Source organism: Aotus nancymaae, unplaced genomic scaffold (assembly GCF_030222135.1).
Source record: "Aotus nancymaae isolate 86718 unplaced genomic scaffold, 86718_ANA_hifiasm-v0.15.2.pri h1tg000016l, whole genome shotgun sequence".
Taxonomy (NCBI): Eukaryota; Metazoa; Chordata; class Mammalia; order Primates; family Aotidae; genus Aotus; species Aotus nancymaae.
Window position 1 is genome coordinate 77873280 of NW_026988428.1, and position 23806 is coordinate 77897085.

A 23806-nucleotide genomic window follows, 5' to 3' on the forward strand; every position below is an offset into this window, starting at 1 on the left:
GAGAAAGAGAGAAAGAAAATGTGGTTTCTGTCGCTGATGTGAACAGGTTCTCTCTGTGCTTTTGTCCTTCTCTTTGATGGCTGTGTTTCTGCCAACCACATTTGTTAGATCTCACGCAAATGTCTTGCTAATATACTCATTTTTAGACTGAGTTTTATCCTTTTTTTAAATTCCCTTCTTTCCATCAGGGTGTCTATAATTATTTGTTTTTATTTGGTTTTCACTCATATAAAAAAGTTGGGAGGTCTTTGTCAGGGCATGAAATGTAATTTGCCCTGGGACTAAACACTCATCTGGGGATGTTAATGTTTGTGACTAGCTGTACTACTGCCAAGAGAAGACATTGTTTTTATCTCTATGGTAAATGACTCAAAATAAGCTTTTTGCCATCTTACTTCTAAAGACTTTTGTCAAGGTTAAAAAATTTGATTGTAGGCTTCAAGTGTTCTGCTAGATTTGAGCACTTTGGGGCTTAGATTCTGTGGAGAAAATCTTTAGCCTTCTATAAATTGAAATTAACTTGATCAATCAAGTCATTATCAGGATTTAAACAACTTGATTTTCTAGAAATTATAAAATTGAAATTCTTTTCATGATAAAACTACTATAAAAGGTTAAAAAAAAGGTCTTGAGCAAGGTTTAACTTTTTTTTTTTTCTGGACTGAAATGGAGGCTTTCTTTCAAGCGAATTCCCTGATGTTTGCTCTGTGTGATTTGGCTCTATCTCTGTAACTGCTAATATGTGGCATGGATTTGAAGTTGTTTGGGATCTGGATGTGCCCAAAGTCTGTATTGCAAGACGGGAATCACAGGCATTATGTTACAAAACTGGCTTGCTGCCTTCTGTTTTCTTTTTCTGTGTCCTGTGTAGCTGCATTGTTTGTTGCAGTATATGCATTAGCTGTTGTCTGTGTTCAGTTTCCTGCAGGCTGACAAAGTGGGAGGGGCTTTGTTTGATACATAGCTGAGTTTTCACTGTGTGAGTTCTTGAGTGCACATTGCAGCCATCTTAATTACACTTTTGTGCAACTGAGACTGTGCAGCTGTCTCAAAATGGCTGCTAACCTAGTCTTTGTAGCTGCTTAGGCAGCAAGTATGCCAGTGAGGAGATTTGTCACATGCATCAGGACCAGAGGTAAGAACCAATTACTCTTTATCTTTAAACATTCTTATTTTTTTCCTGTTTAAAAAGGAATTTAACTGAGTTTACATAGAAGGGCTAACTCAGAGCTTGGTTTTAAAAAGTTGAAATGTTTGGTAGAACCTTTAAGCCTTTATTATGGAAACAGTACATAGCATGATGGGGTCAAAGGTTAAATTCCTGGAATTTCTCACCATTTTATGTTCTGTCATTGCCAGAACATTTGATCACCATAGTAGGGCATTTCTGGCCGTAATTCACTTAATATTTCTTTTGCGTAGGCTGTTTTAGTGTGTTTGGTATTTATTTGTAGAAATTAAAACTATATTATCTGAATAGATTTTTTTTTAAAGGATCCGTAAATAAGCCTTGTTTTGCACAAAGACTACAATTTTTCTAGGTTTTGGGAGATACTGTGTGGAAGCCTTTTGGGAAGAAGGGTAATTATATAAATCGTTAAAATTTTTGTTTAATACTATCCAAAATCTTTTCTTGGCATTATGGGATCCAGTTCTTTCTCATCATGCTGCCTCTTCCCAGTATCCAACTCTTTGACATTTTTAATGCTGCTTTGCTTGTTTGTTTAAATTACTTTTTGCTCAAGTTGACATTCAGATTCAGATTTTGAATTTAGAAATAAATTCATATATAGTCATGGATACCTCTTTTTAGTGTATCTAGTGTATTCAAATACCACATCAGAGCTGAAGTAAATACTCAGATGTTTTACTTACTTAAGTGATATTATTATGTTCATTTTAGTCTTAATTTAAACCTGTAGTATATTAAAAAGAAATATAGCTCAATAATTTTGTAAATTTAATTTCAAAAATTTAAAAAGCTTTCTTAACATTGTTCTGAAGTAGAAATGTTTATTGAGATACTCTTAAGTCTGTGGTTACCCAGAAAGGTGGGAGAAAGTAATTCTTATTCATATAGTATTTCAGATAGCAGAACAAGTATACTTTAAGCAGCAATGCTTAAATGTACTACCTATTAAAATCTGTTTTTAGCTGGTATTATATGTTCCTGGTTTTGTTGGTAGAGTATTAAGAATATATTACTGACTTATATGACATAGAACAGTAAGTTCTAAACTTTCTGAGTAGAGCAGCTTTCTAAATCAGAAACTTTTTGCAAGTTAAACTGTTAGGGAGGATTCCAGTATATAAAAGGGATACTTATGGTTTCTGCTTAATTCTGCAAGGCTTAAGAAACAAAAGGATACATGTGGTATTTTATTGTTACGTACTTAATTTATATTGTAAACTTATAACATTTACATGCCATGTGTCGCTATTTAGATAAACAAAACTTTGAAACGAGATTATATATGACTATTATAATCTTATATTAGGTCCAGCTCTACTTCACTTATTTGTAGAACCTTGGCCTCTTAAGGCACTGTGGGATTCAGTTTAAAAATTATTCTAGAATGTATTTTATGTTCTTTTTTGATGCTCATCAATATGGAATACAAGATCTATATGTATATGACTTAACAATTTAAAATTGTTGCCTTGTCACAGCCTTGTGTTCGTATTTGTTTTAGTTACATTTTTTTTTAAACAAAATAATTGTTTTTCCTAACTTAATCAGTGTCCATTTGTTTGGTGGCTTAAAATATTTTTTGGGATCAGTATTTATCTCAATTTCATCAGTAGCTTTAGCATTTTTATTTCACTTTTATCACTACATTGTAAAATCTTTAGGACTGTCTTAGATGACATAGTAGATTCTCATAATTTGAACACTAATTTATATATATCATTCAGTCATATGAACTCTCCATAAAAAAGAGAAAGGAAACCTTTCAATATGTTTGAGGGATTCTGTTCATCATTTCAGTAAGGTTATCCTTGGAGTTAGTATGACATAGAAAAGTGAATGTGCTGTCATCTTAATCACTCTAATTTTCATGCCTTTTAATAGTAATAAGAGCTCACTGTCTTGGTGGTGAGAGTGGAAGGGGAGGAGACTCTACTGTTTAAAAATACATGTATTTCAAAACATTTTATCTAATGTAGAAAAACTGTCCATTGGGGCCGGGCGCGGTGGCTCAAGCCTGTAATCCCAGCACTTTGGGAGGCCGAGGCGGGTGGATCACGAGGTCGAGAGATCGAGACCATCCTGGTCAACATTGTGAAACCCCGTCTCTATTAATACAAAAAAAATTAGCTGGGCATTGTGGCGCGTGCCTGTAATCCCAGCTACTCAGGAGGCTGAGGCAGGAGAATTGCCTGAACCCAGGAGGCGGAGGTTGCGGTGAGCCGAGATCGCGCCATTGCACTCCAGCCTGGGTAACAAGAGCGAGACTCCGTCTCAAAAAAAAAAAAAAAACTGTCCATTTTGAAATTATTGAGCAGTTTATGCTGGTCTTGAGTGGGATCTTAGGGAAATTTTAATAACCCAGTCTTTTTGCCTTCTATTACTAACTGTAAAATTTACCCCTAGCCTCTATAAGATTATTACTTGTACATGAAGAAATACTAACACCCTATGGTTACTCAGGATATTACTGCTAATTCTTTCACTGCTGTGTTGCATTTTTGCAACTGTAAGCATAAATTGCCCCTTACTGAGATGATTATTTTGGAAATGGTGATAGTTTTCAAATTTTCTGTTCTAAGCTCCAGGTTAACTATTTTGCTGGGTAATTGAAGGCATAATAAATCTGGGAGCTGAATAATTAAGGTTTTATGATATTATTTTGTCACTTTTTAAAATTCTCCCCTTTTGTTTACCCTTTTTCATAAACAATTTTCTTTGCATAAGCCTCTAAGTGAAATGTTAGGATGTGGCACTGGCCAAGAGTCTAAACCTGAATTTGAATACTGTTTTTGCCACCTTTTTCTGACATTGACCAGCTCATTCCATTTTTTTTTCTTTCTTATTGGAGACAGAATCTCACTCTGTTGCCTAGGCTGGAGTGCAGTGGCAATCTGAGCTCACTGCAACTTCCACTTCCTGGGTTCAAACAACTCTCATGTCTCAGCCTCCTGAGTAGCTGAGATTACAGGCAAGCACCACCATGCCCAGCTAATTTTGTATTTTTACTAGAGATGGGGTTTTACCATGTTGGCCAGGCTGGTCTCGAACTCTTGGGCTCACAGGATCCGCTCACCTCAGCTTCCCGAAGTGCTGGGATTACAGGTGTGAGGCACCGTGCCCTGCCTTCATTCTATTCTTTGATTCTTGTTTCTTCATCTGTAAAATGGGAGAAGTTCCTATCTATTTGGCAAGCATATGCTGAGAATCAATTTACATAATGTTTCAGAATAGTATCTTGAAATACTCTGCAAAAATCTTGCATACTAATTTTCTCAGTAATATCCGAATGCCTTTCAGTTTACTTACCTTTCAAATGTTATGTACCTTTTCAAGTGTGATTAGATCAGTGTATATTTAAAAACTATGGCAAATTTATTTCTTATATAACTCATGCTCAGAAGCAAGAAGTGCTAAGTAACATCATTATATCTTAGTAATGTTATATATTCATTTTTGTAGTGCTGGGACCTACTCTGTTAACATAAATTAGCTATCCTTTGTTGTGTATGGGATGGAAGATGTATTTATTAAGTAAAGCCAATACAGAATGTTGACATTACAGAATTTAGAGGAATAGGAGAAATGTTTTGGTTATAGTCTGACTGAGTTCTCCAAATATACTGTGAGAAAATAACTTCTCCAAAAACATGACTTGAATTCATGGCCTAGAGTTTCCTGTGTTTCAGTACAAATGAGAATCTTAAAAACAGTAAATTCTCTTTCAAAAAAATTATTTTTCTGAGCCACAAACTGGCAGCCAGCAAACTTATTTTTATTCTTTAGCCACTACTCCATTTCTCTAATTGTTAGCATTTAAAGTTGTCATATTTTACCTAAAAATCTAGGTGTCTTTCCTCTTGAAAAGCAAACGATTGGGCAATATTAGGCCTGCATTTTTGCTTGATTTTAGCAATCTACAATTGAGTATAGATTCTGTCTCTTTCAGATAGGGCCTCCTCTTGCTCACCTCTGGTCCTCTTCACTGAATCGCATTACCTGTGTGGCCTTGGAAGACAGTTCCTTTTAAATCTCTATCCTATATATTTGATAGATTATTGGCAGCCCTAAATATCTAATATATAACTTCTAACCCAAACAAAAGTAAACACAAGTAAAATGTAGCCTACTTTACTTGATAGGAGAGACTTAGAATACGTAAAGTCAGTTTGCTCTTTAGAAGATACGGCACCTTTTGTAAACTTTCACCTTGTCCTAATTTTATATAGAGTACAATGGGAGCTGAATGAAGGAGAATGACATAACAAGTAATAATTGATTGAAAGTGAAGAGATTAAAGAAATACTAAATAGAAACATAAAAGTACCTTGAGGTCTTTTATATGATAATCAGTTCTCTTTTCTTTAAATGTTATCACTGTGTTAAAAGACATCACTATCAACTTGATGTTCTTAACAGTGATACTGAGTAAGAAAAAGTTAAAGTGTATTCAAGCTATGCAGTTTACTGCACAGGTAAATGAAATAACAAAAGATTTTTGCTCAAATTAGTTGAGCTAAGAAGTTTTAGCACTTAATGAGTAAATTTCCTAATAGAACGTTTTCTTAACCGTACCCTAGACTAATGGCCATTACAGACTTTATTTTTGTTGAAAACGTACATCTGTTTGTTTATTAATTTGACGTTTACAGTTTCCAACTATGTGAAGACTACCTTGATGATGCATGAAACATGATAGTTTATAATCTTGATCTGACTTAAATTTGAATTCCACGTTTCCCAGAGTGAAAGCCAGCTTGTTAACATTCAAATAATACCCCAACATTGGTAACTCTAAGGAAATGCCGAAAGAATGTTATGCCTTTTTGGAAAATGGTTTTCTAGTTAGAGTTCAACTTTAGAGAAAATTGAAAAAGTGGTTAACTTGCACAGGAAACAGTGACTCCCCTGCTTTACTGCTCTTCACAATCTGAAAAGAGAAAGTGATTTGGGAGAAAGCCTGTCTATTCAAATAAGTGACTGTTTTTTAATTCTCAGGTTAGAATCCTCACAAAGAGTTCTCTGTTGGTGATTTGTAACAATCTGTTATTAGTCATTAATATGTGAATATGGAAATTGTGAAAACATTGATTTAGTGAATCTTCCTGAGTTTGAGGGACCTTCACACTGGAGAGACGTCTGAGGAGTTGCTTCTGCATCTGCCTGAGGGGAATGTGTCTTTCCTTCTGAAGTAAGCCAGATATAGCTAGTCAACCGCCAGTAGAACTGTCTGAACTGCTATATCCCTTTGTTGGATATAGAAGTAACTGTACCATGGCATACATAGTGGAAAACATTAGTAGAGAAGTTAGGAAAATATTATTTCTGCTCTGGTACTGTTACTGAGTAATTGTGTAGTTTTGGATAAATTATTTAACCCCTTTATGTCATCCCTGATCATTATATGAGAGGAGTCCTTAGAAGAACACCAACTTTGAGTCAGAGTCAGGGTGAATCCATGTTCTTCTCATTAGTTAGAGAGAGATTGTATGAAAAATGAATATATAGTGCTCAAAGTACGTTACCTATTTATGGTTATGTGCTCAGTAAGTCTTAGGTTTTTTTTTTTTTTTTTTTAAGACGGTGTCTCACTTTGTCACCCAGAGTGCAGTGGCACTGTCTTGGCTCACGGCAACCTCCATCTCCTAGGTTCAAGCAATTCTCCTGCCTCAGTCTCCCGAGTAGCTGGGATTACACGTGCCCATCACTATGCCCAGCTAATTTTTCCATTTTTAGTAGAGATGGGGTTTCACCATTTTGGCTAGGCTGGTCTCGAACTCCTGACCTCGGGTGATCAACCTGCCTTGGCCTCCCAAAGTTCTGGGATTATAGGTGTGAGGCACCGCGCCCGGCCAAGTTTATGTATTTTTATGTAATGAAGCAAGTAACTTATTTTCAGAACCTTAGTTTTTCTTGTTTCTAAAATGGGAATAATGTTTATCATAAAGAACAAATATTGGGGTTTAAATGAGGATAACAAATATAAAGCGACTAGTGAAGTGTAGCATAAATTAGTTAAATATTGGTTGCATTTTCTTCACAAGATTCCCTTTAGCACAGATCTTTTTTTTTCTTTTTAAAATCATTATTTCAGGAAGAATGGAGTTGGGAGAAATCTAGTCTACTGGGTAGTTTAGAAAAGGATCTTTAAGGAAAGGGCATTTTTAGGGGCCTGGCTGATTTGCAGTAAAAATGTCAGAGAGTAGGTTGTTTAGTCTCAAAGTGAAGACTTTGAAGAGTTCAGAGGGGATAAAATAAGAATTCTTACCTGTGCAAAGACAGCATGGTGAAGTGAAAATGAAAACAGACTGTGAACTGATCAATTACTCAACAGATGTAACAGGTATTTATTATGTACCTATTATTGGCCAGGTACTGTTTGATGCTAGCATATAAGATCCCTGCTCTCCTTCATGGAGTTTACATTTGTGGAGGGAGTAAGAAAACACAGACAATAAATATGGGAGAAGGTGCAAATACTTAGGGATTGTGAATGCTGTGGGGTAGGGTAGAATGGGTATCTAAGAGCTAGATGAGCGGTATTCAAAATGTGGCCTGTGATCAGTCTGAGAACGGTTTGTTTCTGGTCCTCTGTGAGATAAGAACTGAAATTGAAAGTTTATAGAAGCTTTTACATCAATCTGATAATGTAATTTTATGTCAGTTGAGTCAAAACTAAGATTCATATTTTGTATGCCTTTCTTTTTAATTTTTTCAAGTAATTTATTACCATCATTATTTTGTAATAGCATTGATCTATAGTGGGTTGAAAATAAAACACTAGTTTTTACTGCTATTCATTTGAGCAGTAAGCTAGATCAACAGCTGCCATTGTTAGTACTTTTAGTAAGCATGTTGTGGAGATTTTCAGCTTCTTTTGATTAATTCACTGTCAAGTAATTAGCTTATTTAGATTAAAAATATTTACATCCTTGTTATTTACATTATATTTTATGTTGGACTAAATGATTTTAGGTCTTTTGATTTTCAAGTACTTTTATTCATGGTTGGATGCATGATACAAGTAGGAAGAGCAAAATTAAAACTGTAAGGAATATAATACTTAGGTGATTTCTTTTTTACTTTTTTTTTTTTAATTTTATAATTCTTTTAGTTAAACATTGGGTACTCATCTTTTTTTACCTTTTAACTTATAGATTCTGTTCTCAATACTTAGATGATTTCTAACATTTTTTTTTCTCAACTCATATTTTATGATCACTATATGGTACTTCGAAAGCTCTTTTGATATAAGACCTTTCCTCCAACCAAGAGTTAATTTATGTGGTGTACACCGCATGAAATTATATCATTATATTTGTTCGTATCACTTCATCTGCTGTTGGTGGGTCATAGAGCCTGAGAAGAGAACATAGTTGTTTGAGGAAATTTATCACTGATAACCTAGGTAATATTTTTGATTGTTTACATAAGTCTACCATTTGCTATTGATAAATGATAACTTTATGAGCCCTCTCATTTATTGCCCCATTATCTTTTTTATGTGATAGGGGTAACTTAAGTAGTATGTTTTAAGACAGCTGAAAATAAAGATTTAAAAACATGGAAAATATTTTGGGTAATGCCTAGTTAACATTTTAAGTACTTTTCATTTTATTATTTCAGATGTGGGACTAAACTAGTTTCTGGATTGTTATTTGAAATGAAATTTAATATATCTTTAGCCCTAACAAAAATGGTAGTGGAGTAGAATTATATATTTGTAGATCATAAATTAACAAAAATAAAAAATAAGAAAAGGGCCTCATAGATAATGACTCCACTCTTGCCCTGTCAGATCTGGCCAATAAAAACAATACATGAATGATACAGGTTTGAAAAGAATGTGGTACAGACAGAATATGTTCTTATGAAGACATTTGTAATTTAATATGCCTGAGTTTTGATATTGAGCACATGCTTTGGTGCACATTTAACTAGTGGTAAATGTGTTGAATTATTTAACCATCATAATAGTGATATCTGAAGGTGCACAATTCTTATTATTTAGTGAAATGTTAAACAGTGCACTTCTAAGAGCAAATCTACTAAATAATGTTTACTATTTAATTGATTAGTTAAAATTTGAAAGATAGTTGTAGAGTAGAATGAGGCTAGCTTTTAGGTAATATGAATTATAATTTGTATTTTTAATGATTGTTAAAGAGCAACTATTGAATTTATGTAGTCTGTGCCATAAGTAAGCTAAGGCTTTTGAATATCTCTGGGAGTAAAAAATACTTTTGTGTGGTGGGGGTGGAATTTCAGTTATATAAGAATTATAAATTGGTTTTATTTTATTACCTGGATTTAAATTATATTAGTAAGTAGATAAGTAGATATATTCTAGAACCAGTCAGTACATGTTGGGGAACAAATGGGGAGGGTTTACTCAGCAGTACTCTCCTTTAGTTTGGTCATGAAATGAGGACTGCTTTATGTAAATTGTTCTTACTGGCGCCAGCTAGCTGTAACTGCAGTCTGGCTGTGCTAGGGCAGCAAAGAAAATGTGTCATGGATTTTCTGTTTGGAATGTATAAGAATTCAGCCTTTTGGACTGAAAGAACAGAGTCTATATATTAGAATAGGAGTAGTGAGACCACAGTTGACAGTGAATATGTGAAATAGTGAGAATATAAGCCTTTTAAGCTTTTAGTTCTTTTATAGATTTATGCCTATTGATAGTATTGGGTAATATGTGGGAGGTACTTAACTGCACACAGTTGCTGCAAACCTAATAGTTGGCAGCATAGAAAGCAGTACAAAGAATTCTGATTCTAGGCATTTTCACTTGAAATAGTCATTTTGAAGATGTGCTCTGTGTGTTCTGTGAGCTTCATTGACATTGTCTGACGTTTTTTGGCTTTTGTGGTAAATGGGATGTTTGCTGCACAAACTACACAACAGATGTGAACCACTGTTTGAAAGGAATTTTAATATGTAGCCAACCTACTGTATTCTTTTTTCTTTTTTTAATGAATATGAACCAAACAAGAAATTTAGACTCAAGAAGGCTGACCTAGAAGTCTGCATTAGCTTTTAATGTTTATACAAATGAACTAAGTAGCAGTGGTTTACAGAAGAGGAAGTCCTTTTCACAGTGTCAAGCTGCCCACAGGTAAGAGATTCAGGTCCTTTTTCTGTGACACCTACCCCCCAGGCTTTATATTTTTCTCTCACCATTGAGAAGTTTTAAAAAAATTTGTTTGTTTTTAGTTCTGGTGAAAACAGGATTGATAGATCACTTAATGTTAATATTCAGGAGATTTTGAATGCCACATTTGGATTTGGTATTTTTTTTTAAATGTAATTTCCATCTTCTCAAAATTCCTTCACATTTGAATTGAAATGAACTAACAGTGGACTTCATATATGACTATTACTCATGCATACAATATGTTCATATTACATAGAAATCAGTTTTAGATCGCTTTTTGTTATAGTCTGTTACTATATTCTCAGTTGTAGTGACACCAACTGGTACATGCAGAGAGATGACATTTTGTAACCTCACTTAAGTATAAAGTTTTAGTTTAAATTTACCACTTTGAATTCACCTTTACAAATCAGAGTGCTTGTGTTTTCAAATATGGCTCATTGACATACATTAGATAATGTATATTTATACATATAACTTGGTCTAGTTTTCTACTTCCACCCTTATTTTTTCCATTTCTCCATATTTAAATTTATTACTATTTTAACAAAATGAATTAAAAAAGTCTAAAATGAATGTATTAGTTGGGAATTCCGTCAAATTTAATATTTCTTAACCTGGGTTAAAAGAACATAGTCATTTGTTATTTTTTTTTCTATGCTTGAAATATAGAAATACAAAATCCCATTGAAATAAAAATAAAGAATATTATTACCATTGCTATAAAGATATGAAGGTATATGCTTATAAAGAAATGCCAGTATATGTGTTCATTCATATCAGTATGGCCAGAGATATATTACTGATTGTAATAATTTTTGGAGGATGGGTGTGAAGAGTTGAGTAGCAGAGTAAAGTGAAGAGTGGTAGTAAGGTTAGCTTAGAGAAGTGTATCAAAGAAAGGAATTATGTTAGGCAGCTCTCTGCTCTTTGCCTCCCTCTTTAGAAGTCAAGCAGCAGGCTCTTTCTGTAACCATAAAGTATTACTTTTAGGTGGGACTTCCAGTTCTCTAGTTTCTGAAAGTGTGGTCATTTATTGCTACATGGTTGTATACTTTAAAACTGGGGGCCAGCTGTGATAGAAACCACATTCATGTTTCAGGGGCAGGAGTTGTTCGTTACCTGTTGCCTTTTGACAGTGTTGTTTGGATTAAAAAAAAAATCTTATATATTTTATTAAAGTATAGAAACATAACATGTTTGTGTGTGTGTGTGTTTCATCTTAGTAAACAATTTTACTATAATTGACAAAATGGTGATAGTAGCAAGAAATCAATTTTGATTAATGTGTTTGAGGTTGGGTGGGGAGAAGGTCATGCTTCTCAGTGTGGAAGACATACACATCTGAAACACTAGGAAAAAGTTTTTCAAACTTCTTTTGAGCTGTTATATTGGTTAGGGGAATGTTGGGCTAGGAAGATAGTTGAGATGGGCTGGTTTTTACATACAGACAAAGAGAAAGAGTTGATAGACAAAAATAGGAATTTATTGAATGCTGTTAGGGTTGGAGGTCATAGCAAAGAAAGATGAGGGAAAGTAGGACAGAGTTGTATTTTGTATATAGATGAATAACCAAAGAAAGAAGTGTGTAAAACAAAGATAAAAGTCATGAGGATGGCTGGGCGTGGTGGCTCATGCCTGTAATCCTAGCACTTTGGGAGGCCAAGGCTAGGGGATCACCTGAGGTCAGGAGTTCGAGACTAGCTGGCTAACATGGTGAAACCCTGTTTCTACTAAAAATACAAAAAATTAGTCGGATGTGGTGGTGCATACCTGTAATCCCAGCTACTGGGAAGACTGAGGTAGGAGAATCTCTTGAACCTGGGAAGTGGAGGTTGCAGTGAGCTGAGATCATGCCATTGCACTACAGCTTGGGCAACAAGGGTGAAACTCTATCTCAAAAACAAACAAACAAACAAAAAAAACAAAAAAAGTCATGAGGATAAAGGTTTATAGTCTTTGAGACTATTGAAGTTGAGTGTGAATGATCAAATATTTGAAGTATAAAAATTTAGTTCCTAAAAAAGTGTTTGTGTTCCTCTTAAGAAACAAAATATATTTAGCAAGCAATGTGGAATCTGAAAATTTTCAAAATGAAATGAACCTAAGTGGTCAGGTAGTTTCTAATATTGTACTTTGCACAGGAACCTACCGTTTGATATGCCTGACAGGTAATTATCTAGTTTATGTTTCAACATTTTTAATGACAGAAGGGAGAGTCTCTGATTTCATAAGGCAGTTCCTTCTTTTGTTGGGCATCCAAACAAGTTAGTATTTGCTGATTTTGAGATGAAGTTGCTTTTCATTATTTTTATTTTTAAAATAAATAAAGACCCCACTTTGTGTCTGTCTGTAGCTCTCTTTCTCTTATATCTCTTTTACATGACAAATGTGCACTATTTAAAGAAAGCTCATTAAAATTTTCTTAGGTTTTTTAGGCTAAATATCCTCCATTTTTACCCCAAAATTTCCTCATACAACATACTGTTCCAGAGCATTCTTTAGTATGGTCATCCTATTGTTTGTCTCACAGTTGTTAAAAGTCCCTCTTTATCTGTGATGCTCAGAACAAAACATAATACTCTAAAAATTTTTCCCTTCTCCTTGGCTATTTGTTCTGTAGTTTAACTTCGCATTAGCATTTTTGGCAGCTACCTTGAGCTGTCGGATTTTTTGAGTTTGTGTTAAAATACCTCAATCTTTCCCCTATGTTCATTGATAACCTTTAATATACTTTAATACTGGAAACAATTATATTACCTTATATTTATGTTTCCTTAATAATTTCTTATATTGTTCTTTATGTTTATTATGCTTTGTCTCTGTCTTCTTGCAAGGTTTTCCATTTTAATAGTCTTTTGAAAGAACTGGCTTTTGGTTCATTGATTGCTTGCTCTTTTGTTTTCTCTCATAATTTTCTGCTTTTATTATAATTCATGCTTTGCAAGTATACCTTTTTGCCTTTATTAATGTTTTTGAGTTTGTGTTTTTTTGTTAATATATGCATTTAAGGCTCACATTTAATTTGAGTATCATTTTAGCTGATTTCCCTAGGTTGTTAGTATGTTCCCTATTCTGTTAGTATTTTGTTGTTATTTTATCACTGATTTCCTCCTAAATCTTAAAAGTTTTTTTTAAATTTATAAGAAGATTTTTTTTTATCTTGTTGGTATATTGTACGTTATGACTAGAGAATATAGCTTTGTATGATTTTTTTTTGTCTTTGAATTTGTTAAGATTTTCTTGTCACCATATACATGGACATTATTAATGTACGTTGTATTTGTGAAAAATTTATTATTTGGGTTTATTTGGGTATAAAGTTCTATTTAATTTTCTATTTTTCTGGCATGTTAATGGGTTGTTCATTCCTTATTACTTTTGTTTTCATAGATTTAGCTCTGATTGTGAATTTGTTAGTTTCTTCCTGATAAAAACCTGATTTGTCAATAGAACATATTTTTTTTTGTTCTGTTACTTGACTTTCAACTTGAATTTTTTTTATATGTCATATATAGGTTTTATATGTATGCCTAACCTTTTTTTAGTTAGGTATACCATTTGCTTAGCATATCATTTTCTATCCTTCAATTTCAGCCTTTCTATGCTGTTATTCTAAGGCGTGTCTCTTGTTTATAGTGCATATCTAATGATATTTTTGTTGTTTTACATAGCTTGAAATCCACCAGGTTCTTCCCTGATTGATAATTTTCTTTATTTTTGGCCCATATTCTGCAGCCTATTAATTTGTTAACTTATGTATTGCAGTTGTCTGGGATGAACAACGTATTTATTTTAAAGATGATTGATCCTCACTTATTTCAGCCTGCTTATGAGTTTTACTTGTTTTTTGGAGCTTTGCTAATTTCCTTATCTGAATTCCTTCATAGGGTCTTCTGCTGTCTTGTCTTATATTTATATATAATCATTTTAGCAAGGTTCTGCTTTCTGTCTTTTCTCAGAAGTAATATGTTTATTTCCTCTCTCTTGCTGATTACTAGCTTAGCTAGCTATAGAATTTCATGGTGAAAATAACTTTTCCCATGAATTTTGAGGGTATTTTTTTTTTTAGCTTTCAGTATTGCTGATGACAAGTCTGATGCCAGTTTAATTCTTTCTCTTCTGTAGTTAAATGATACTCTAAGTTATTAGTATTTTCCTATAATGATTTTCTGAAATCTTACTGCAGTATGCCTAGGTGTCAAAAGTTTTATTTTGCTTGTTTTAATTTAGTCTGTTTTGGGATTCAGTAGGCCTTTATTATTGGAAATCTTGTATATTTTTTCAGCTTTGCTGATTTAAAAAAAAACCAAAAATTTATTTTTCTCCTTTTTTTCTTGTTTCTTTTTTTAGAAAGTTAAGTGAAAGTTCTTGCTTCTGGGTATATTTCTTATGTGTTTGTTGTTCTTGTGGGTGTAATAGCATCTCATATAGTTAGATGATTTTTGATATACTATTTTAAAATGTCTTCTGTTTATTTTCCTACTAATTAGATAGCGTTTTTTGTGGGGTTTGGAACCTGACCTTTTTTTTTTTTAATTCTCAAATGTATTCATTTTTGTATTTGGGATTTCCTGTTTTACTTTGGCTGGATGCCGATGGTTCAGGTGATTGTGAGTGGTGGGAAGTGGTACTTGCTGCACATGGGATATGATGGTAATTTGTCTTTTGGATGGTAGCCTCCCTGTCTCTCCTGGGGCAGTGTCTGTATAAGTTACTACTCTAGCTGCATTCACAAATGTCACTGCTGTCCTGACTTAGCACTAGAATGGAAGAGAGAATGTCTGAGGAACTTAACTGTTCAAATACCAATTACGTGAATGTATTTTCATGTAATGATTCATACTGGTATATCAGGTCTAAATTGAAAGTCTGTATTTGTATCTCCTTATCTCTGTGATAAAATGAGGTACTTTAACTAGTTTGACATTTATCCTTCTTTAAAATATCACTTACATGCCTGTATACATGTTTAGATTTGCGTGTGTATTTTAAAATGTGATGGCATAAAAACAGGAAACATTTATTGACTGCTTACAGTATCTAAGTACTTTCTATTTATTATGTCATTTAATTCCCATAACATTTCTATGAAGACAGACATTTCAGTTTCATAGATGAGGATACTGAGGCATGGAGGAGATATATATTTTCCATAGATAACTGGGAAATAATAGGATTAATATTTTAAAAGGTATGTCTGATGCTAGGATTTGCACTATTACTAAGGGTTTTGCAACTGCTTTCTTGGTATGCTTGATAATATTTCTCAGATGTATTTTTTTAATGCCTGGGATATTAAGGGTTTTATTTTTGTATTTACTATGATAGTGTAGCAGCAGGCATCCTGATATATTCATTCCTTTGTAAAACATGCTGGTACATTGTTATATTGATACCTTAAAGGGCCTTTGATGTGTCAAAATGATGAACAGTTCCTGTTTATTTGTCCTTAAAAATAAATGTGACAGTTAACTCTTCTACTTGTGGTACATAAGAACACTTCTTTATATTAATGCTGACCCCAAATAGTTGCCAATTTGATGTTTAAAAATGTATTTTCTCTTTTTGTTTTGTCTTTCCTTGATTATTAGTGAGGTTGAATGTCTTTTCTTGTATATGTTGTTTTATGAATTGCCTGTTCATGTTTCTTTATTTTTTATCTCAACTGTTTGTCTTTTTTATTCACTAAGAGGTTTTCTTTTTTATTCTGGATACAGATCTCATATCACTATGACATTTTTTCAAGTATCTCTCATGACTTGTGGTTACTTGTAGTACCTTCTGTGCCTTTGAATATTTCTAATATTTTTTATCTAGTCTCTTTGCTGTTGCACTTAACTGCTATTTTGATCCATTTTCAACTGTTTATTTCAAAATCTGTGTCTTCCTTATTTGTTTCATTTTGTTTTTGTCTGAGACAGAGTCTTTCTCTGTCGCCCAAGCTGGAGTACAGTGGCGTGATCTCAGCTAACTGCAACATCCACTTCCCGGGTTCAAGAGATTCTCCTGCCTCAGCCTCCTGAGTAGCTGGGATTACAGGTCTCCACCACCATGCCTGGCTAATTTTTGTATTTTTGGTAGAGATGGGTTTTCGCCGTGTTGGCCAGCCTGGTCTCCAACTCCTGACCTCAGGTGATCTGCCTGCCTCAGCCTCCCAAATTGCTGAGATTGCTGTTATGAGCTACCAGTCCTGGCCCTTCTTCCTTATTTGTGATGCTTCTCTATCATAGTTACATTTTTTTTTATTGTTTGTGTCTGTCTTTTGGATAATTATTCTGTTGTACTCATATTTGTGTACTTATGATAATGCTTTGTTATATGCTGTCACATCTGAGAGGGCAAACATTCTTCATTACTTTTGATTTTCAATTTTTTTTCCTGTTTTTAGCATTTTTTCACTTACAGATTTTTTTTTTTTCTTTTTTTTGAGGTAGAGTCTTGCTCTGTCACCCAGGCTGGAGTGCCATGACGTGGTCTTGGCTCATTGCAACTTCCGCCTCCTAGGTTCAAGCGATTCTCCTGTCTTAGCCTCCCGAGTAGCTGGGATTACAGGCACCCACCACCACAGCCAGCTAATTTTTGTATTTTTAGTAGAGACTGGGTTTCAGCATGTTATCCAGCCTGGTCTTGAACTCCTAACCTCATGATCCTCCCACTTTGGCCTCCCACAGTGCTGGTTTTACCTTCATTACAGCCTCGACTTCCTGGGCTCAAGTGATTTTCTCACCATAGCCTCCCAGGTAGCTGGGGCCACAGACAAGTGTCATTACACCTGTCTAATTTTTAAATTTTTTGTTGAGACAGGGTCTTGCTATATTGCCCCAGGCTGGTCTTGAACTCCTGGGCTCAAGCAATCCTCTTGTTCGAGCTTTCCAAAGTGTTAGGATTATAGACGTGAGCCACCATGCCGGATATAGTTACTTTTTAAAATTCTCCTTTTCTTGGGCCGGGCGCTGTGGCTCACACCTGTAATCCCAGCACTTTGGGAGGCTGAGGCAGGTAGATCACAAGGTCAGGAGTTGGAGACCAATCTGGCCAATATGGTGAAACCTTGTCTCTACTAAAAGTACAAAAATTAGCTGGGTGTGGTGGCGGGTGCCTGTAGTCCTAGCTACTCAGGAGGCTGAGGCAGGAGAATTGCTTGAACCCCGGAAATGGAGGTTGCAGTGAGCCAACATCGAACCACTGCATTCCAGCCTGGGTGACAAAAGGAAAAAAAGAATCTCCTTTTCTCTCTGTAGTCACCTCTCTGACAATACTTGTAATTAATTTTATCCAGGAAGAACTGATTTTTTTTTCACATTGAGTCTTAGCTCTAATATTTCATAAGATAGCTCTAATATTTCACAATTTCACCTAAGTGTTTCTAGATACATTTTTCTTGCCATTCTGATTTTTTTTTCTTTTTCTTTTTTTTTCTTTTTTGATACGGAGTCTTACTCTGTCACCCGGCTGGAGTGCTTTGGTACAATCTCGGCTCACTGCAACCTCTGCCTTCTGGATGCAAGCGATTCTTCTGCCTTAGTCTCTCGAGTAGCTGGGACCACAGGCGCATGCCACCACGCTCGGCTAATTTTTTTGTATTTTTAGTAGAGACTGGGTTTCACCGTGTTGGCCAGGATGGTTTCGATCTCTTGACCTCGTGATCCGCCTGCCTCGGCCTCCCAAAGTGCTGGGATTACAGGTGTGAGCCACCGCTCCCGGTTTTTTGTTTTTTTTTTTAGACAGAGTCTCCCTCTGTCAGGATGTTGGCTTACTGCAATCTCTGCCTCCAGGGTTCAAGCGATTCTCCTGCCTTAGCTTCCTGAGTAGCTAGGATTCTATCACACCTGGCTAATGTTTTGTATTTTTAGTAGAGACGGGGTTTTGCCATGTTGCCCAGGCTGGTCTTGAACTTCCAAGCTTAGGCGATCCACCCACCTCTGCCTTCCAAAGTGCTAGGATTACAGTCATGAGCACCTGACCTGAATGTTTTCTTCATTGTATCTTCCGACTCCTGTTTGAGCTTTTAGTGCCTTGCTCAAGATTTTCACAACGTATCGAATATAGTATCATACCCTTTGTTTTTGTAAGAGAAATGTCTGTGGCATTTTATTACTATGATGTTTTCTTGTGTTTAAGAGAAATGTCTGTGGTGTTTTACAGAATTTCTTCTTAGCTTGAAATGATCTATATGAGCTTAAGGAGTGGTTTTTGTGTTCTTAATTTTTATTTATATCAGTACTTAATTTTTATCAGTGAATGAATGTTGAAACATTGTCTTTTCAATTTCTTTTGAGAAATGAGTTAATTTAATTTTTGCCCATTTTAGGTTGTCAATAAATTTCCTAATATGCTTTAAAAATTTTATTAGAGGTGTTTAAAATGGAAAAGCAGTGAAGTTTGGGGTAGAAATGTTGATTTTGTCTCTTAGAAGTTAACCAGGAATATGGGGATAAATGAATTTGAAGAAAATATATAGTTTCTTGTTTCCTGGCCTTAATGATCTGACATAGTCAACAATCAGGCCCCATGCTCTTCTGGTCTGTTTAAGCACCGTTCTTTGCACGGTATATTTATTGATTTGATTGTTAAGTCGTTAACAGTGAGGTGGCTGATCGAATTTTTTTCTGTTTACCAGTCAAATGGTTTCAGACTCTTTATGTCAACATTAGAAAAGATTATTAAAAATTTAGAAGAGAAATATGGTATTTGGAAATGCCAAAATAAGGTCCTAGATCTGAATTTGTGAACCCTCAAAAAGAGCTTAATTATATGTACTTGGTGGCTTACTGCATTTATCACTGAATTTCCTTGGAGTTTTTCTCTCCCCTTCTCTCTCTCCTCCTCTTTCTTTTTATTTTTTTAAATTCTGGAGGCTCTAGGCTCAGTTAAATATTTTCATGTGGCAGAGAGCCAGATTTCCAATAGCCCTGAACTCAGCATGCTGCTGTTGCTTAGCAACTACTTGTGAAGTCTTGTGGCTATAACTGAATTATAAATAGGGTTATGAGCAGAAGTGCAATTGAAATTGAGATAGGAAAGAAAGGCATACTCTATTTTTCCCATCTCACTTGGATTTGAGTGTTTTTTTTTTTTTAAATACAGAAGTCAGTTTTCAGAAATCTGGCTCATGAACATTGGTAATACTAACCCTATCAGGAAGACAATATGGGCATATTCTTTGTAATTACACATTTGGAAGCCTTTTTTTTTTTTTTTTAGGACTAAACAGTCTGTAATGGAGACATGGCAGTTCATGAAAACAAGAGAACTTCTCCTAATTTTCATGGTGATACGTGTAGGAAAATATCCATACATTGTACTACTGCTGTATTTCTCTTCCACATTTACATTAAAATGTACACTCAGGAACACTTTATTAGATTATTTTCTTGTACTTTTAATCACATCATTTTTTTAGAATGGCTTAAAAACTGTCCTATAATCGTGACCATGTAGGCATTTGATAAATATTGAATACATGAGTAAATCAACCTATCTTTATTATTGCTTAAACAGTACATTTTAAAGTATAATTTATTAAAATGTTATTGGCAAAAAAACCTGAAAGGTCATTTAAGGTATTCTGATTTAATTTCCTTATATTTCAGATGGAAAGTTTTAGACCTAAAGACATTAAATGATTTACCTAAGGTCTGTCATACTCTGGTGTGTGTGTGTGTGTGTGTGTGTGTGTGTGTGTGTGTGTATGCACACATTTGTCTCTCTTACTGTTACATATTTCACAACTTTCTTTTTTTGCACTCACATTTCATCAGTTTACACAAAATTTAATTGTATTCTGTAATTTATTTAAAAAATGTACAACTAAGTTTAGTAACAAGCACAACTCGTATGAACAGGTTTAGTTGAGAGCAGAAGATTGTGGGGATCAGTCAGTATATTTGTAGATGGGATGGAGAACATTGGCTCATTTGATACGATGATTAGGAGGTCAAGAGAGTTTACAAAGTATAGTATTTTTGGTCAGAACTCTACAGATTTTTTCAGGTTCTAAAAGATGAAACTAAGTGGTAATTCTTGGTTTTGGATAAAGAACTCTGTGCTTTCTTAAAATATATTAAACTTTTGTTAATAGCTTTTAACAGCCCAACCTATGAAACTAAGTTTTGCCAACATTTGCCAGAAACAAGTAGATTGTATTCTTAGGCATTGTTGCTAGGAAAAATTTAGAGTGGAAATGTTATTTTTTCTTTTGCTGCCAGAGGATGTGCTGGTTCATTCTTTGTTGTATGCCCAGTAGTACAGATCTTGCTGTCAAAAGTGTAAGTTTCTTTGAAAGGTTTAACTGAAGGAAGATGTAGATTTATAAATAGAATTGGCTGGAAAAGTTGTGATTAAAAATAATTTTAATTAGATCTACAAGGAGGGATAACCAGCAATCTTGCTCTGCTATGGAAGGTAAATAGTTGGTACAAAGAGGAATTTGAATTTTCTCCATAATATGGAAGAGGATTAAAGGTCCTTTTTCTTTCATCATCATCTTTTTTTTTTTTTTTTTTTTTTTTTTTAATGACAGCATCTCTTACTCTGTGGCCCAGGCTGAAGTGCAGTGGCACAATCACAGCTCACCATGACTTTGACTTCCCAGGCTCAAGTGATTCTCCCATCTCAGCCTCCTGAGTAGCTGGGTCCACAGGTGTGCACCACCACACTCTGCTAAGGTTTTAAATTTTTTTGTAGATACAGGGTCTCACTATGTTGTCCAGGCTCATCTTGAACTCCTGGCCTCAAGCAGTTTTCCCACCTCAGCCTCCCAAAGTGTTGGGATTACAGGCGTGAACCACTGCACTGAGACATCTCAGCTGCCACTTTAAACTCCTGTGGATTTTTAGTAGGGTAGGGGCAAGAGAAGGGAAAGAAGATAGAGATTCAAGGTGAAGTTCCTGGAACTCTCTCTAAACTATTGTAAGGCATTTTAGTTGTTGTACTAATTGTTCTAAGGTGCCTTGGTTATTCAGTGTCCCCCAAATTTGGATTAGTATGTGATGTGTAACTGCTTGGAATAATGTTTTGTGAGCATCATGCTTTCTTGCTTTTCTTGAAACAAAACTGGCCAGTATAAGCAAAAATTATTTTTAAAACATTAAAACTAATTTAATAAAGAAAACATGAAATGCCAAGACTTATATTTAAAGTGATGTTTGATATCTGGGATTATTAAATTTTCTCACTTGTAATGCGTTATTTTTTAATTTTTTGAGACGGCGTCTCGGTTTTTTGCCCAGGCAGAGTGCAGCGGCACCATCTCAGGTCACTGCAAACTCAGCCTCCTGGGTTCAAGTGATTCTCCTGCCTCAGCCTCCTGAGTAGCTGGGACTGCAGGTGTCTGCCACCACGCCTGGCTAATTGTTGTATTTTTAGTAGAGTAGAGGTTTCGCCATGTTGGCCAGGCTGGTCTCAAAGTCCTGACCTCAAGTGATCCGCCTTCCTCAGCCTGCCAAAGTGCTGGGGTTACAGGCGAGAGCTATGGCACCTGGCCTATAGTGCTTCGTTAATAAAATTGGATATATTTGTGACACGCTGTTCCACTAATTGTGACTCATAGATTTGTTAATACTGCTTTCCATTGCAATGAGGATAATAGTATAAGTAAACACAATTTATTTTAAAATATTTTAGATATAATTGTGATTAAATTTGTTGCATGTGAATGTAACATTTAAAAAAATAAGTAAAATAAACTAAGCTACTTTTCATGTAGATCAATGTTTAAAATAGCAGTATTTATGTTGTCAAAAGCTTGGTTAAACTTAATTTTAAAATCTAACCACTGTTAAATATTTGGTTAAAAAGAGTATCAGTCATCAATGGATTGCTCATTTAATTTTTACCCTTCCTTCAATGGAGATTTTGTTATTTAAAATGGTTCTGTGATCCTATATGTTTTAACGGGATTGTTTCTAATTGTTATTTCATGATTAAAATAAGTCCTTTACATATAATTTTTATAGTAAGTGTTTAGGCTTTCATAGTGTCAAATATATGAATTCATTTTACATTTTAGATAACAAGTAGTGACCAAAGAAAACATTTTAAAATTAATTTTTCATTTCATCAAAACACACTACTAGGGGATTTGATATAAGAAATGCATAGAACATGTACTTTAATAAATGATATTGGTTTTAACATGACTTGGCTGTCAAACCAGACATTCATTTCAGCAGCTATAATTTAAATTCTTGAAATTAAAAGGTGTTTTTTTCTTTTTGTTTTCTCTTATTTATTTATTTTTTGGTTTGGTTTGGTTTGGTTATTTCCTGCTGACCTATAATCCTCTTCATGTTGTTATGTTAGACTATACATTGTTTGCCATCTTTAGGAATTAAAATTTGGCCACTCCAAAGTAAATTTATATTGTACAGAGAGACATGCCTATTAAGCATTATTAGGTTGGAAAGGTAGAATGATGAAATGCATTCTGTTATCTGGGTAAAAGAAATTTCAAGCATTGTCAACTTTAACATTGCTCCATTTTAGGCAAAATTGAAAAATCAAAAATAGCAGTGTTGAACAGATTATTGTGTGCATGTTTAACGTTTATTTGACATGATCATAAGATAATTTGTTTTTCTAACTGATAGAAATTATTTTGACTTAATTGAGAAAATAATTATTGAATGCCTACTGTGTATAAGATACTACTCTTGTGGAAAGAATTTTGTGTTAAAAAAATTAAGGCATACTTCCTACTTTATTTTGAAGTCTGCTTTGGTAAATTATGTAAGCTTTGTATTTTTAGTACATATTCAACAGTTTTTTTTTTAAATCAACAAATCTGATTGAGTCATAAAATTGCAGAAAAATGTGCTAGGAAATATGCAGTACTCTTCAGAATTTGAGATTTTAGAGAGCCTTGAATGTGTTAGTACTATGGTTTAAGTGTTTTATGATTCTCCCGAAAATAGAAAAACACTTAAAATATATAGGTATGGATGTATACACAGACACCCCCCCCCCCCACACACACCCACACACACTATGCACAATGGCATGTTTCTTGACAGTGGCCCGTTTGTTTAGCTTAGCATTCATTTCTTTAATTGACACCTATAAGGTGTCAAGTTAATATTTTAGGAGATGAAATGCAAGGCACATATTTTTCCAAGAAAATAGTGTTTTTGCTGGTAGTTTTGCTTTTATATTTGCATCTATTCCAAGATTCCTGCTAGCATATTGTTTCTATTTTTAGGCTGTTGCCAGGCAGATTTAAAATTTCTTCTCTTATGGCTGCCTAATTTCTGTCTTCCTGATTGGTTACATGATACTGCTTTTATTAGCCAACCACAGTGACTATGCAAATTGTATTTCAGTTTCTGTTGCTGTGAAAGAACTGATAAGATGGCTGCAGGGGGCTCCCTTTGGGGTATGTTTTTTATTTTAAAGATGGTTTTCATCAATATGTAGTAAGAAGCAAAGGTAGATTTCTTTTAAAAGGGCATTTTATTTTT

General features: G+C 34.4%; 1 protein-coding gene across 7 annotated transcripts in view; it reads left to right on the forward strand.

Moving 5' to 3' along the window:
• Nucleotides 1–23806, forward strand: part of ATF7IP (activating transcription factor 7 interacting protein) — a 138251-nt gene that overhangs the window by 18591 nt on the left and 95854 nt on the right. For 2 of the 7 annotated variants that reach the window (XM_012447628.3, XM_012447629.3), the window contains exon 1: nucleotides 1015–1135. The exons of 3 other annotated variants lie outside the window; for them this stretch is intronic. In XM_012447628.3, the coding sequence (XP_012303051.2) occupies nucleotides 1119–1135 (17 nt within the window). In that variant the 5' untranslated portion in view covers nucleotides 1015–1118. Of the gene's footprint in view, nucleotides 1–1014; nucleotides 1136–9897; nucleotides 10308–23665; nucleotides 23722–23806 lie in introns of those variants that run through there. 2 more of the 7 variants (XM_012447634.3, XM_012447632.3) reach the window with 2 other exon arrangements.